This window comes from Pristis pectinata, chromosome 28, assembly GCF_009764475.1.
Source record: "Pristis pectinata isolate sPriPec2 chromosome 28, sPriPec2.1.pri, whole genome shotgun sequence".
Lineage (NCBI taxonomy): Eukaryota > Metazoa > Chordata > Chondrichthyes > Rhinopristiformes > Pristidae > Pristis > Pristis pectinata.
In genome coordinates, this window is record NC_067432.1 from 16,268,847 (window position 1) to 16,284,409 (window position 15,563).

The following is a 15,563-nucleotide window of genomic DNA, read 5'->3' on the forward strand; positions in this document are numbered from 1 at the left end:
TGAGGTTTGGAGCTGAAATTATCATTGCCACCTGTGAGCCATTGTGGAGAAATGATTCATGCTCTTGACATGGTCTAGAAACATACCAGGAGTTGATTGTTTTGCCATTGAGCCTGAAGAAGAATTCCTATAAAGTCATTAATTTATATCTTGGTCTAATGCTCCACTGCTTGTCATTTTATGAAACTTTGTGTTGAATTCTAGCTAGATCAATAAAATGCTTCTGATTTGAGCAGAGAAATTTTGTAAAACACAATCAATAATGCTGATTTTCTTCCTATGGAACAGCAGTAATTTTGAGGTAATTACTGTCCCCATTTAATCCTAGCTGTACAGCATTCTTTGGATGTTTATCATTGCTGTGGATGCCATAACTATTTGATCTAACAGGTAATTTGGTATCCAAACCCAGCAACTTTTTATATTTATATAAACTCCACCTCTCAGGTTCCATTATTCCTTTGCAGATTTTGCTTAAGTCCACAAGAGTTTTCCTACATTCAAAAACCAATATGTACAACTTATCTTTGGGATCTGGAATCTTGTGACTATATTTTCAGTTCCTCATGTGATCTAATACATTTACAAAGAAGAAATCAATTATGATTTACTCCAACTGTCCATAGGTGAACATGGGTTTACATTGTTGACTAGTAATTGGGGTAGACTGAAGGATTATTTTTACTTGTTTCCTATGTGGATGGCCTTAACATGGCAGCATTTAATGTCTATCACTAGTTGTCCTAAAATATATGTATCTATAGGGCTTCTTAACCATACAATGACATGACTTGCTACTTCACCTCAGGAGGATACCATGAGTCAACCATCTGGTGTGAAATACAGTCATGTGCAGCTAGATCAGATCAAGATGGTAAATCGGCATCCTTGAAGGAAATGAGTAATTGTATTGGCGGTTGTAATTGCTTTTGTATTCATTATTTTTTGTACCATTCACAAATAGCCAGATTTGTTGAAATTGCTTCAGAAGTTATCATGATGGAATTTGATATTAGTAATTCTGGATTACTGGTCTAATTAATGAATCTAAAACCATAGCCACACAATCACATTGCATTTTACTAGCTTCATACCTGAACACTGACAATTGTTTTTACACAGTTGTTTTTGCATTATTTTGGCAGAGCATAATTCAGGAATCTTTTTCCCACTAGTCGATTTTTTCTGAATTTGCATTTTAAGTATTGGCACTGCTGGTAGACAGAATAGAATTGCAGGTTGTGTTTACCTTGGATTTGAAAATTTTACTACTTAAACGGAATACCACGTTCTATAATGTTAATGCATTTTAAATAGTAGATTAGATTACCAATAAGGCAAGTTCCCTTTGGAGCCACAACCGGTATTGATAGTTTGCCATGATGATTTAGCTTATACTCTTCTCAGTCTTCTTCCCATGTGAAATGAGACATTTTAAAATGCTGAACTATAGCAGATGATTTTATTCATGTGTTGGTTCAGGCTTCTACAACATGAAATGGTGGCATACTTGGCACAGAAATAAAACTACCATAAATGCATCACATGTCAAAGTTCTAGGGGCTACAATGTGGCTTTGTTTTACTTCAAATGAATTATAGGTCTGAAACTATAGAATAAAGTCTATTTAAGAACATGCTTTGAAGATCAACATGTACAGATGGTACAGGTTTCTTTTCAGCTTCCTTCTTGGAAACAGGTAAGGGCCCTTGGTGGACAGGAATCTATAGAATTATATGCTGTAGTTTGGGTCTGAAAATCTTCTAAAATTTTACTTAAGAAAAACCATATTCTGAAAAATGCATACAGTATTATCATAAATGAGGCCTCAGCTATTATTGTACCCTCACAAATCTGAATGTTGTTGTACTCTGGTTCTGCAAATATCTTGGAGAACAGGTCCCATGAGCTAAACTAGTCTGCTATTGTTCAGATCCTGGTAGTAGAGACTAGTTTACCAATGTTAAAGGTGTATTTTATTCTATTTTAATTCAGACTATAAGGGAAAAATACTAACTTAAAGATACTATATGTATTACCTTTATAAAAATTGTGAGCAAAGATTTCCTCAGTACCAAATTTGTGGTTTTGCTACATCCTAAATTCATCACTTAGCTTGCTTCAATGGTGCTTTCAAAAAATCCTTATCTTTAACCACGTCTTCAGCTCCACTGTAATTCTGTTCCCTTTTTTCTTTTTCTCCACCTTGTGCCATTTGTAGCAATTTGTGATGCCTTACAGGAGCACTCTAGAAATGTAAGTCTTCTGATATTTTCCATGTTTCAATGACATTGCTGTTTCCTGCTTTTGTTTCTGAGGGGAAAAATGAATTATTTTTTGTTTGAATTACCTATAAAAAATCATTCAGTAATTTGCCCTGTTTGGATGATTGATTTTTTGTCATTTCATGAGAGACAGGGTCAATGATTGGTAGCAGGATCTTGCCAAAGACCAGCCAGGATCAAGATTTTGTAACAACATTTCAGTTACTTCTTCACCATTTAAATTGATTAATTTAACTGTTTGATTCTTTAAAACAACATAGAATGTTCTAAATGTAAGAACCCAAAAAGTTGGGTACTTTAGAGGGGATGAATATCTTGGTGGTATCCTGCAAGATTGCCTAACCCGCCAACATTTTCATAGCATGTGAGACAATGGTTGAATATCATAATGACACATCAAGGCATATACCCATATTCTACTACACCACATGCACAGGAACCATTGATCACTGTGTAAATGGGGAAGATATTTCTTCTTTAAGTGCAGATGGCTAACCACATTTGTCAAGGGCCAGAATGGTAGCAGGGACTGAGTTTATTTGGTGCCTCCTTTTACAAGGAGGAAACCTGGGACAAATTACAAATTATTCCTTGGTATTAACAGAATCTGAAAGACAAAAGGTAATCTCAGAATTTACACTGAATTACTGGAGTTCCACCATTTTTGACTTTGCAACTCAAGACGTTTCAAAGTATTTTACAGCCAATGAAGTATTCTTGACGCATAGTCAGTATTGTAATGTAAGAAACGTGGCTGGCAATTTGTGCATAACAAGCACCCACATTCATCTGTTTATACTTGTCAGTCAGGGTCCATTATTGCTAAAATTACATTTGAGAAGTAGGTGTCAGACCCTTGATTGTAGCTAAGCAGTTCATGACAAAGAAGAAAAGACCATTAATGTTATTTTCAAGAACAATTCTTTAAATATTTGTCAGATTCTACAGCACAATAGTTTTTAAAAGAACAACATGTTCTGAGACTTTGTTTAATGGGTTTTAATCATGTAAAAACCAAAACTAAGAGTGAGGTTGGCCTAGATTTGGTCTTGTTAGGCATATATAATCAGAACCAAGCCCTTGAAACCCAGTAGATTTGATTAGAAATGGCAGAAACCAGATGTGACAACCCCTTGTGATACAGAAATGTTATCCGAATGAAACATCTCTTCATTGAAATGATCTAATATGTCATGAATGCTCATCTTGCATATGGTGTCACTTTTTTTGTTGTTTTGTAGCCTGTTTTTGGAATTAGATTTGATGGATTTACTCTGATGTCAATCTGATTCAGTCTGCACGCCCATAATTAAGTAATAATGAGGCATGTATAAACTGTCTAATTAAAAAGAGGGTAGGCTGCGTGACTGAAGGACAAGACCATAGGTTGATTCTATCTGTCTTCGAGTCTGTCCCTAATTCAGTAAGAATACACTTATGACTGATATTTTATATTCAGATACAACCTATGAATTCCTTAACACATGTAAAACAAATCCAGTTTGTTATTACTCTTTCTTCATGTTACTCTGAGATATGTTCAAACTGCTAAGTGGTTTAGGTTATGTCATTCTAATTAGAGTTTGTTAGTGGAAGAAAACTGTAGCTATGATCAATTTTTCTTTTGCTTTAAGGCTAAATTGCAAATAGATATATTTAACCTAGATACTATCAGCTGATGTTCCTTATGATTAAACTATTTGTGGCATTTTCCATTATGTCTTTGGGTGAAAGTCCTTTGAAATTAGAATTCAAAAGCAAAAATATTAAAAGACAAAATGATTAGAGGAAATGCCAGTTGAGACTACAATACCCAATGTAATAAGATTCCATTGTTCCCTAAAACAAAAGTAAAATGTTCTTAAATTTTACCTACTCTTCTGTTTTCCTTTTTCTAAATTGTCTTGGTAGCTTCCTTGATATTTTTCTATTATCTTACCTGCTTCTTGATTGCATCTTTGACAGAAACGATCTACAAAATTGGCAATAACAGTCAAGCCACACAGCTCCAGTGATCTGAGTTCAATTATGGCCTCTGGCAGTGTCTGTGTAGAGTTTTCCCACTCTCCTGGTGATCCCATGGATTTCCCCAGGTGCTCTGGTTTCCTCCCATATCACAAAAACATACAAGTAGGTTAATCGGCTACTGTGAATGGCCCCTTAGTGTTGGTGGGTGTCGTGAGAATCCTGGAGGAGTTGATGTGAGAGGGAGAAGGAATGAAGTGGGTAATGTGACAGTGAATATTCTGAGATCCGGCATAAACTTGATGGGCTGAATGGCTTTCTATGTTGTAAGAAAATATGAAAAATCAATATATCTCCACTGATGTTACAAGCAACTACCTGGCTCATTATCGTTATGTATCATTAGTACAGTCTAGCACGATGAGAAACCTCACCTCTTGTTCACCTTGGGATCAACAAATTTCCTTGCTTATTTTTTTAAGTTACTTTAACTTAGTAAGTAAAGTTTAAAATATATGTGTGCATTAAATATATATACTTTGTTCATCATATCAAATTAAAATGATCTAATTCAATACAATCAAGTTGCAATCTATATCTGTATTTCTGTTGTGTTCAGGATTTAAATGTATTATGGAAAATAGCAATTTAAGTTCAGATATACAAGAATTTACAAAAATGGCAATATTTTAAAATTTTTACTAGCTTAGACCACTGAAACTTTGTGAATTGAATGAATGGAAAATTATACAAATAATTAATGGAATAGTTTCCTAATTAGTGGATTTTTTGTTGTTGCTGTTGACTTTGTTAACTTGCAGCCATTGGGTACTCTGGAGAAGATACCAGGCTTTAAGAAATAAGCCCCTACCCCTCCCCAACCCCCAGCCGATGCATCCTGTCAATTACAAGCCTCCTACGGATATATTTAATAATACTTATTGATCATTGTCCTTATGAAATTATCCAGTTTTACAGTGTTCAATGCAGATTATTATTTTCCTTGATTCCTTCCCATTTTTATTTTGTTTTAATATACTATCTTAAAAGCTTTATAAAACAATAACTTTCATTCATTTAACACTTGCCATGCCCCTTTCAGAACATCCTGAAGTGCTGTAGAGCAAAAGAAATGCTGCTGAAGTTTAGTTACTCTTGTAATACAGTAACACAGCAGCCAATTGGCTCACAGCAAGCTGTCATAAACAGCAATGTGAAGATTTATTATTTAAGCTGTCATTATATTCCCAGCCATAAATCTGTTTTCTTCAGCAGCATGCACGCCAAAATTGACGTAACCTAGTGTAAATCACATGAGCAATCATTTTTTTTGCATAAAATCACAGTAGTCGCAAAACTGCAGCAGGTCCTTCCAGTCAGGAGGCATCCGATATTTTCTCTGCATCAGGCACACACCAGTCAGCAATCATACAATGGATGTTTTGAAGCCTTCCCAAGATAGATTGAAGCTTTCAGGGGCAAAAGATGACTGTTGTTTGGCAGTCAAAAAAAAAGCACAACTTTACACTCTACGTTTAGAAGTCAATTAAAAGCTCACTCATTTCATAACGGGCTACAGGTGTCTCTGTGTCGGTTTTTACTTCTGTTCCTGTGTAGTTGTCACCTTGACTTACCTAGTGATATTTTTTTCAGGTATTGATCTATCATGCATGGGTTCTCCCTCTTGGTGTGTTTATCAGTCACCAGCACTTCATTGTCTCTTTCAGAGAACTTTGGTGCTCTCTCCAGCCTCTCTCACCTCCATGTTACCTACGCTGTCTGTTGCTGTTGTCTGTCTGCCATGGGGGGGGGGGGGTGTGCCTTTAATAACTGATGCCCTTCTCTGTGCTGTGCAGCAAAGTGGAGGCAACTGCAATAAATTTTGTGTGCCCCTATCTGCACCTGTGGGTCATGATTTAATGCTTCTGAGTGGAAACCATGCTAATACTGTTACACATTTGTTCCCAGCAAATTCTGTCATCATTTTGGGGGGGACCCAATTTAACACTGCTTCCAATTACTAGGCAATTGTGTGGATCTGGAGACATGTATAAGCTCAACTAACTTCCATTTCTGGTCTGAGTCCACATTTATTGAATAGAATTTCACAACATTCCTCAAGCTGTGAGCTCATGCTGTCTGGATTATTTGACTGTCATCTTTACAATTAGGCTAGTGTACATCAGTCTTTTTTAAAATTTATATATTCTTCACTGAAAATAATACTACATTATTTTGTGTCAAAGCCATCACTGTCATTAAGAAACTATTCTGCAACTTTTTAAGCAGCTTAGTTTCATTCAGTGGTTTATCTTCTGTCTGAGCTGACAAACCTTTGTACATATACATTCAACTAGATTCATGGGGAACCATGTACCAGCATCATTTGATATCAGTTTCTTATATTAGGGGAATTTGATAGGTCAAGTTCTTAATTAATAATAGGTGATATGCTTGCAGTGTGTTTATTTTGTTTATATTAGCAGCAATATATTATCTTATCAAGATGTTCTCACTATATTACAATGTACACCGGCAATTTTTTATGGTGTCATTTTACTCAGTCTACTGGAAACCTCTGAGTGGCAATGCTACCAAAAAACCTACAAGTTTCAATAAAAGTGACCATGAACCTGCCAATTCATGATATTAATAATCCAACTTAGTTCAGCATTTGAAAGTTCTAGCTGGTTTTCTATGACATTTAAAAGACAAAGTTTTAAGTTCCCATTTGCAAATATTAATGAAAAGTGAACAAGAAAGTAGGAAAAGAATAGATGGCTGAAATGGAGGGAAATATTTGCTCAGGCTGTTTCTGTGTTAATTTGTCTGTTTCCCTGTTATATAAGTGGTGCTACATAGCTTTGTTGTGGCAATTTCAAGAACAAAATAGTATCCAGGATTTATTACTTAGTGATTCACTATCTTACCGATGTGCACATGTAATGAGTCTCACAGCAGAGTTAATTTGAATATTCTGGATCCCCATTCCAGAAAAATTGCCTTAAACTTTAAGATGGAAGTGTAATATACTTAGACATACATAGAGTGCTGCAGGCAAACCTAAATTTGAAACCAAACAGCTCCTTCAAAAGATTAATCCAAATTCTACATTTATCAGTGAAGCATTATGAATGGTTTAATTGGTTCTTCTGGTCTCCATTCTGCCCGCTATTTCTCTTGATCAACCTTTATATTTCCTCGGGTCAGCCTATCACTTGCACACACTTTATTTTAATTACCCTTTCACCACCACTCCCATGCATCCTGATGTCACAAATTCGTGAAGTGTTCCATATTTTTAAAATTATGAACAATCATTAAGCTTATCAATGCAAAACAAAATATTAAATCAGGAAATGGTTTGATAGACTGTTTCCTGGTGCTGCCATTGGAGATGATGGCTGCCCAGCTTCTACTATTAAGAGCAGCTGTTAAGAATAAGAAAAATATTTCCTAATAGGCTTTTCCCAGAAATGACCACATTGATTTTTTTTTCTTACCCTTAGCCATCTATAAATTTTCTGTGCAGGACTCATTCAATATAATTAATTGAGAGTCTGGTGGGAGAGATCCCAAGTGCCAAACCTCTATGAACGATTGAATAAAGTATGCTTTGTGTTTCCCTTTGAGGAACAGAATTAAAGCAAAAGAGGTAGAACAGTAAAAAAAAGACTGAGATCTTATGATTTCTGATGTTGATATCTTGCACAGCAAGTTGCTAATCTTTTGAATTAAAGAATTATTAAAGTTGTTGATCATATTTTTCTATTTTCTAGCCACATTCAATTTCAGATTTGACCTGGATGAGGAACTAACAAATGACGGTAATCTGAAAAAGAGAGATCCATCAAGTCTAAACCCCTCGGCTACATTTCGTAAGATCGAGGTACGTTTACCTTTTATGGATATGAGCAGCAGGGCACTGCAGTTTAAGGGCCAGTGAGGACAGTTTAGAATTGTGGCAGCAAAGGAGTTCCAATCTACCAAGATCTGAGTGAAAATCAAAGCCAATCTAACAGTGGAACGATAAGATGTTGGCAATTTCAGGAGGCTGCTTGACAGCCCTCATGTCAAGTATATGATATTAAAATATAAAGGAGAGAAATGTGGTAGACAGGACATTTCCTTCACATATTCTCTTAGCTACGTTTGACAATAGATTACATGTCAGGGTCTTGGAATGCTGTGCTGCTATTTATTGGGAGGGAGGGGGGTGTTGTGGATTTTAAAAATATGAAGACTTGTTTTTGTGATACTTTTGCAAGGAGTAATTGTGCTTTTTCTAAGAACCCCTTACAACAATATAATAAGATATAAGCAAAATACTGTACTTTCGGTAACAGACTCGTTCAGTTTTGGTGCACATACTTCAAATCGGAGCTTTGAGGTTTCTAACCTACACTAGGGTTTGTGCATATTCAGTAGACTATCACTTCAGTGCAATCCTGCCTTCGTTCAGATGGCATACTAACCAGTTCAAGTGAATGTAATAGATCCCCCATCACTTCTCCCAAGGTCTGGGTGTTGCTCCTGTTTAGCTAATCAACATTCAGCCCTCAAAGATAATTTATCTCACTACCATGTGTGGAACCTTTCTGCATCTGGTATTGGTTTATTATTGTCACTTGTACCAAGGTACAGTGAAAAACTTGTCTTGCATATTGATCATACAGGTTAATTCATTACACGGTGCAGTTACATTGAGGTAGTACTGATTAAAAACAATCACAGTACAGAGTAAAGTGTCAAAGCTACAGAGAAAGTGTAGGTAGACAATAAGGTGCAAGGTCACAAGGTAGATCGTGAGATCAGAGTCCATCTCATCATATGAGCGACCCGTTCAGTAGTCTTATCACAGTGGGATAGAAGTTGTCCTTAAAGTGGGATAGAAGCTGAGTAGGACATTGAGTCTATCTGCAAGTTAACATATTAAAAGGCAGCACCTACATACAAATTCTTTCTTACAATAATTTATTTATAAAACATTAACTTAAAAGCATCCTATTTCCGAGTTCTGATGCAGGACCTTGGACTTGGGACTTTAACGCTGTTACTTCTTCCACAGACACTGCCTGAGTGTTTTCAGCATTTTCTGTTTTTATTTCAGAATTCCAGCATCTGCAGTTTTCATGATTTTTCATTCCTGTTTCAGGGTACTTGTTGGCAATATCTCATCAGCCAGTGAGCTGGAAGCGGGGGTTGTGGGACGTCATAGGACTGACAGCAAGCAATCCATTGCACAGCAAAATTAACTTACGAAGAGTGGTTAAAAATAGAAATTGCTGGAACTTCTCTTGTTAGTAGCAAGTGGAATGTGGAGGATAGTTACAGATGAAAAACTACTTAACGAAACTGGGAATGCAGTAAAGGCCAGTACTGGGGGAAAGAAAAAAGGAGTTCTTAGAAGGTTGTACAGCTGGAACAGTTTACAGTGAAAGGAAAGTGCCCAGGTAGTCACCAACCTTTTCTTAAAATTACCTAAACGGACATTGTTGAATATTATGTCTGAAAGATGGAACCTCAAACAAAGTAGCATTCTGCCAATAAAACAAGCTGGAGATCCTCAGCCGTTAGCTAATATCTAAGGAAGAAACCAAATTAATGGACCAGATCTTGCTGGCCTGATCTTCTCAACTTGAATCATCACTTATGGTCGCCCCATGCTCGTAATTCAGCTCTAGACGCAGAGGCCTACCTTGCTGGCCTAAAGCATCCTAGACTCCAGTGACGTGATCTAAACAGCAGCAAAACTTTAATACACTGACGAAGTCTCATCCCTGAATCTGCCCTGAAAGCATACAGCCCTGGAAAGCCATAAAAGCTGTAAGCATTATTTAACAGGTTTTGAGTGCCTGCAAAGATCGGGAACAATTAAAAGTGAATACTTTAAAAATCTATAATTATCAAAAAAATTTTAAAGTAGTCAATTAAAAATATTTCTGAATAATTAAACACATCTGAATAAACAAGTTAAGTTTAAAAAATCTTCCTCTTTGCCTCCTATTCCACAGTCCCACAATAAAACCAATAGTGCTTTAGCATCTGGTTTCAAATAGGATTTGCTCACATTTGGGAAAACGTGGGCTTATAGGGGATAGTCAACATGGCTTTGAGTGGGGCAAATTATTTCATCTCAACTTGATTGAGTTTTTTGGGAGGTGACGAAGATGATTCATTAAGGTAGGGATGTGGATGTTGTCTACATGGACTTCAGTAAGACATTTGACAAGGCCCCTCATGGTAGTCTTTGTCTTCTAGATCAGTCATATATGAGATACAATGACTTGGTGGATTAGATTCAAAATTGGCTTGATCATTGAAAATAGGGTAGTGGTGAAGCATGTTTCACTGACTGGAGGTCTGTGACTAGTGGTGTTGTGCAAGGATCAGTGCTGGGATCTCTGTTTGTGATGTATATAAATGATATGGATGAAAATGTAGATGAGCTGATTAGTAACTTTGCAGACAACACAAAAATTGGTGGTGTTGTGGATAGTGAGGAAAATTGTTAAAGGATTCAGCAGGATATAGATCAGCTGGAGATGGGGATGGAGAATTTAGCAGAGGTGTTGCACTTTTGGAGGTTAAGTGTAAGAGGAAAGTATACAGTAAATGGTAAGACCCTTGGGAGTACTGATGTCTAGAGGGATCTTGGGGTGCAAGTCCATAGCTTCCTGAAAGTGGCAACACAATTAAGTAGGGTGGTAAAAAGGCTAACGGCATGCTTGCCTTCATCAATCAGGGCATTGAGTATAAAAGTCAACAGCTGTATGAAACTTTGGTTAGGCTACACTTGGAGTATTGTGTCCAAGGGCAGGCATGGTAGTGCAGCGGTTAGCGTAACGCTTTACAGCGCCAGCGACCCGGGTTCAATTCCCGTTGCTGTCTGTAAGGAGTTTGTACATTCTCCCCGTGTCTGGGTGGGCTTCCTGCGGGTGCTCCAATTTCCTCCCACATTCCAAAGACGTACAGGTTAGGAAGTTGCAGACATGCTATGTTGGTGCTGGAAGAGTGGCGACACTTGCAGGCTGCCCTGGAACACTCTACGCAAAAGATGTATTTCACTGTGTTTTGATGTACATCTGCCTAATAAAGGTATCTTATCATTTCTCATTGGCACATTACATGACGGATGTGGAGGCTTTGGAGAGAGTACAGAAGAGGTTCACCAGGATGTTGCCAGGATTAGAGAGTATTAGTTATAAATAGAGCATATACAAACTTGGACTGATTTCTCTAGAGGGTCAGAGGATGAGGGGAAACCTGATAGAAGTTTATAACATTATGAGGGGTATAGAAATGGTAGATAGAGGCTTTCCCCAGGGTGTAAGTGTCAAATAGTGGGATTTTTGAATGTTAATTTACTTATTATGAAGCTGATTGGCTCAATATGGATACTAGTGCATTATTGACTTAAAAATGGCTTGGTGTATTAGTACATGTACTACTGCTCTTTAATATGAGAGGATAGCACCTTAATCTATGCTTTCAGTTGGAAAATGATCAATTACAAGATAATAGTGTTCAGATGTAAAGCAGATAAAGGGCTAGTAGAATAGGAGTGGAGTTCTTGGGACTGCTGCAGCAATCAGAGGGCTGTGGACTAATATGGTTGGGGGGGGGGAAACTAGAAGATGAGGGAGTTGGGTTCAATGACATTTTTAAGCATCTCCATTTTTTTTTGAAGGGATTATGTGATGATGGGAGAAATGGGATTTGCAAGACTCACTATGAGTGCACCCTCGTCTTTCATGATCTCTGACCGTGACAGGAACCCCATGATTTCCTCTGTTTAGTGACCAAACATAGGCAATGTTTTTGCAGGTAGGGGGTGTGCACTTCCTTCTCGAATATAAGACAGACAGCATCACATTTGAGAACCCTTTTTCTATGTGATGTGCCTACCATAACTAAATTGCTGATAATGTGTATGAGAATTGTGCGCTTGGGATCATTAAGTATCTTCTTCCACTGAGACCAGGTCTTTGGGGCAATACTCTTCAGGTTAACCTCCCTGACATCCTTCTTCTATTGGCATTTCATTTTCATATCTAGAGGCGTTCCTTGGTATATGGAAATACTCCACTGGCCTCCCACCTCTTTAAAGCTGATTTTGAACACAGCCATCTGGAACTGAGGCGCCCACTGCTTTGTTGAGCTTGAAGGGAATGCTTCCCAATGACTGCGCAATGACTTTCTGCAGTGATCACCAACACTGTAAGAAGCATTGTCACGACTTTAACAATGCCAGTTATGTGCACTTGGTGCTAGACATTCTGAAATTAAAATCAATACACAACATTGGCAGGAATGGTGCTATTTAAATGTTGGAATCATCCCACAAGGAACATGAGATTTTGGCTACAAGGAACATGTACCAGTTTATCACTGGAAGGCACAGGTCACTGGTATCACCATTTCAGTGTGCATTTTCTTGTGCAATTCCTGGGCTAGGAACTCTTGCATCAGTTCTAGAATGGAGTTCAAGCACAATTTTTAAAAAAAAAACAAAATTTGCCTGTAGAGTGATGAACATTAACTGAAAGATCCTGCAATACCTCGTTTCTTGAAGAAAAACAAAACTCTCTCAATGGGATGTGTTATTATACTGTTAACCAATTAGTAATACTTCTTATCTTTACAGTCATCTTATGCTGGCCGAGGCCCAGAATTCAGACATATCCTTTTCAGATTTTCTGGTCGAAGCCCTTTGGTTGCTCACTTCCTCAATATGAAGAAGATAATGGGTAGAAGTTTAGGCACCATGGGACCAAGCCTGAGACATACTGAAATTTCCAAAGATCCATATCCTTTTACTGTATTGAGTTGATATGTTTTTAAACAAAATATTGTTTTAAATCCTATCACTGGTCAAAAGTTATGCACTGATAATACTCGGCCAGGGTGAACACAATCTGATGACCAAAGATCCTTTTGAAAGCCATTCAAGAGGATTTAATTTTTTTTATAACTACTAAAAATGAATTTATACACATTTCAGTGATAAAACTGAACTAAAACATTAAATAAAACTTACCTGCTCTTCCCTTTTCGATCAGGATAAGCAATCCCATTCAAAACAATGTGTTTGCAGAACATGAACCAGCCATGGCTAGTGTAAAGCTGAGGGGCTGGATGCAAAATGAATACGGCCTCTCATTTCAGTGTGTTTGTGCTCCGCCCCTGGGCTCAGTGTTAAGCCAAACAGCGAGCAGAGTGGGAGGTCAGAAGCTTTGGCATCTGGTCTCCAGCTGGTCTCTAGATTTCTATGCTGCAGAGCACAGACATGGAAGTGGGAGATGAGTGGATCTGCAAAGAATGACCTCACCAGTAGTACTCTACAGAACTTTAATAGTCCTAGACAAATACAGAACTGCCTGAAAAGTATATGTTGTGATGCTCTGTAGGCTCAAGTAACAACTGTTACATATCTCAATGAAATTGTGTACACTTTGAATGCATAACTATTTTATGCTGTTTAGCTTGGTTAATACAAGGTCATTCAAAAGGTAGGACTCAAAAATGTCTAAATCATCAACTTAGTATTGATGTAAACTAAAATATTTGAGGGATATAATGGCTGATTATTTGTACAGTCGTCATAAATTTTGTATCAGTATTGCCATCCCCATTCATCAATAAGATTAACAAGGGACTGGAAAGATAATAAAGATCTTAACATGATTAGTCACACAACAAGACATGAATTTGTTAAATTAGCTTGAGATTCACATCTGATTTAAAATAGTAAAAGTGGAATTACCCAAGGTAGATAAAGTTCTTCAGATTCTGATAAAGTTCTTCTTCTATAAATTTATTCTAAAAATGCTTAATCCAGGAACATTTCAGTAATGTGGACTTTGTTCTCTACCTAAATTACACTTTTTAAAAAATAGTTGAAAATTTCATTACTGAGATTTTCGTATAATTTACAGACCATCATTATGGAGTATCTCATTGGAGGAAATGTGAAAAGTACACTGTAGGCATGTTGTCCTACACCAAATTACATCTGTTGTCCCCTGATACAATGTAGGCATCATTGTTTACAAATTAAACTAATGTCTTTCGGAACTAAAGATCATCTTAATTAGTATTATCCTTCCTAAATATTTAATTGCTTCCAGCAGGCAGGTTTGCCAGATAGTCATATCAAATCAAGGTTTAGCTGTTTTCCCAAGGCAGTCTCTTCATTCAAATCATCTTTGCTGTTATCTTCATAGCAATCGCCTCCCTTTGTACAGCAAAATACTCCCAGCAGATAGTTTACAACATGGATATCTGCTTTAACATTTACATGAATTTTAACCCTACCAAACATACAAGTCCTACGCAGAAAGAAAACCACTAGCACGTAATCTTACAAATTTTAGATTGTTTTAAATTCAATGGCAAGGGTGGTTTAAATACAAAATATTCATTTGTGTTTCCACAATGTCAAAGTTGTCATTGTTCTTTTTTTTAGTGCAACTCAAGAGTTAACAGTATTTTTCTATCTAGTCTTATTAAAACTGCACGATGCTTCTGGCATTTCAAGCTTTGCAAAACAATTCCAGTCATCTTTATGATTGCTTAAGGAAAGGCTAAGTAGCTGATGCATTAACTAAATAAAATGCCATACAGTGAGATCAGATATGCAGATTAATGTACCATTTAGTGAATTGTTTGGAAGTAATCTTCAAATTAATTTAAAAATTAAAAGATGGCAATCTGGTACAATGACTTGTCATTCAAGTTTGTAAATCAGATTGTCTATGTTGCTTCCTACAGCAATCTTTTTGACATGCAAACATTGATGTTTATTTACTTGGGCACTATTAACTTGTTGGTCAAGATTTTTGAGAAGGATGGAAATCCTTAGGTAAGATGAAGTTATGTTGTTGAAATGTGGTGCTGCTGTATTACTGTTCAAAGGAATGTAGGAACAGGGGGAGGCCAGTTAGTCTTTCAAACCTGCTACATGGATGTGTGGGGCATTGTACATCAATGTTGGCCCTCACTTGGCTATGAAGAACAACTGCATAACTAACCTTTGCAGAGAATGTCCCATCATCTATTCTGTTTAACTCTGCTATTTGCAGATAAATAGCACATGCTTCTTTGTAGGGCTTGAAATGCTTTGAATATGTCTTCTTGCCACTAAGTGAGGACAATGCTATTTGCAGAAATACCAAAAGAAACTTCTGAATATCTCCAAATTGGCTCCTACATGTTAACTTGCAGAACAAAGGATTAGCTTTGACAGTATTGACTGCTTTCTTGAGTTGTTTTCTAGCATGACTTTGATGCTTAAGTACATAGAACAGTACA

The 15,563-nt window shown here is 37.0% G+C and overlaps 1 protein-coding gene across 1 annotated transcript in view; it reads left to right on the forward strand.

Annotated features, from left to right (window-relative positions):
- Positions 1 to 13,083, forward strand: part of LOC127583894 (protein FAM227B-like) — a 166,573-nt gene extending 153,490 nt beyond the window's left edge. Inside the window, exons 11-12 of the mRNA XM_052040284.1 lie at positions 8,030 to 8,139; positions 12,898 to 13,083. Of these exons, the coding sequence (XP_051896244.1) occupies positions 8,030 to 8,139; positions 12,898 to 13,083 (296 nt within the window). The remainder of the gene's footprint in view (positions 1 to 8,029; positions 8,140 to 12,897) is intronic.
- The last annotated feature ends 2,480 nt before the right edge of the window (positions 13,084 to 15,563 follow it).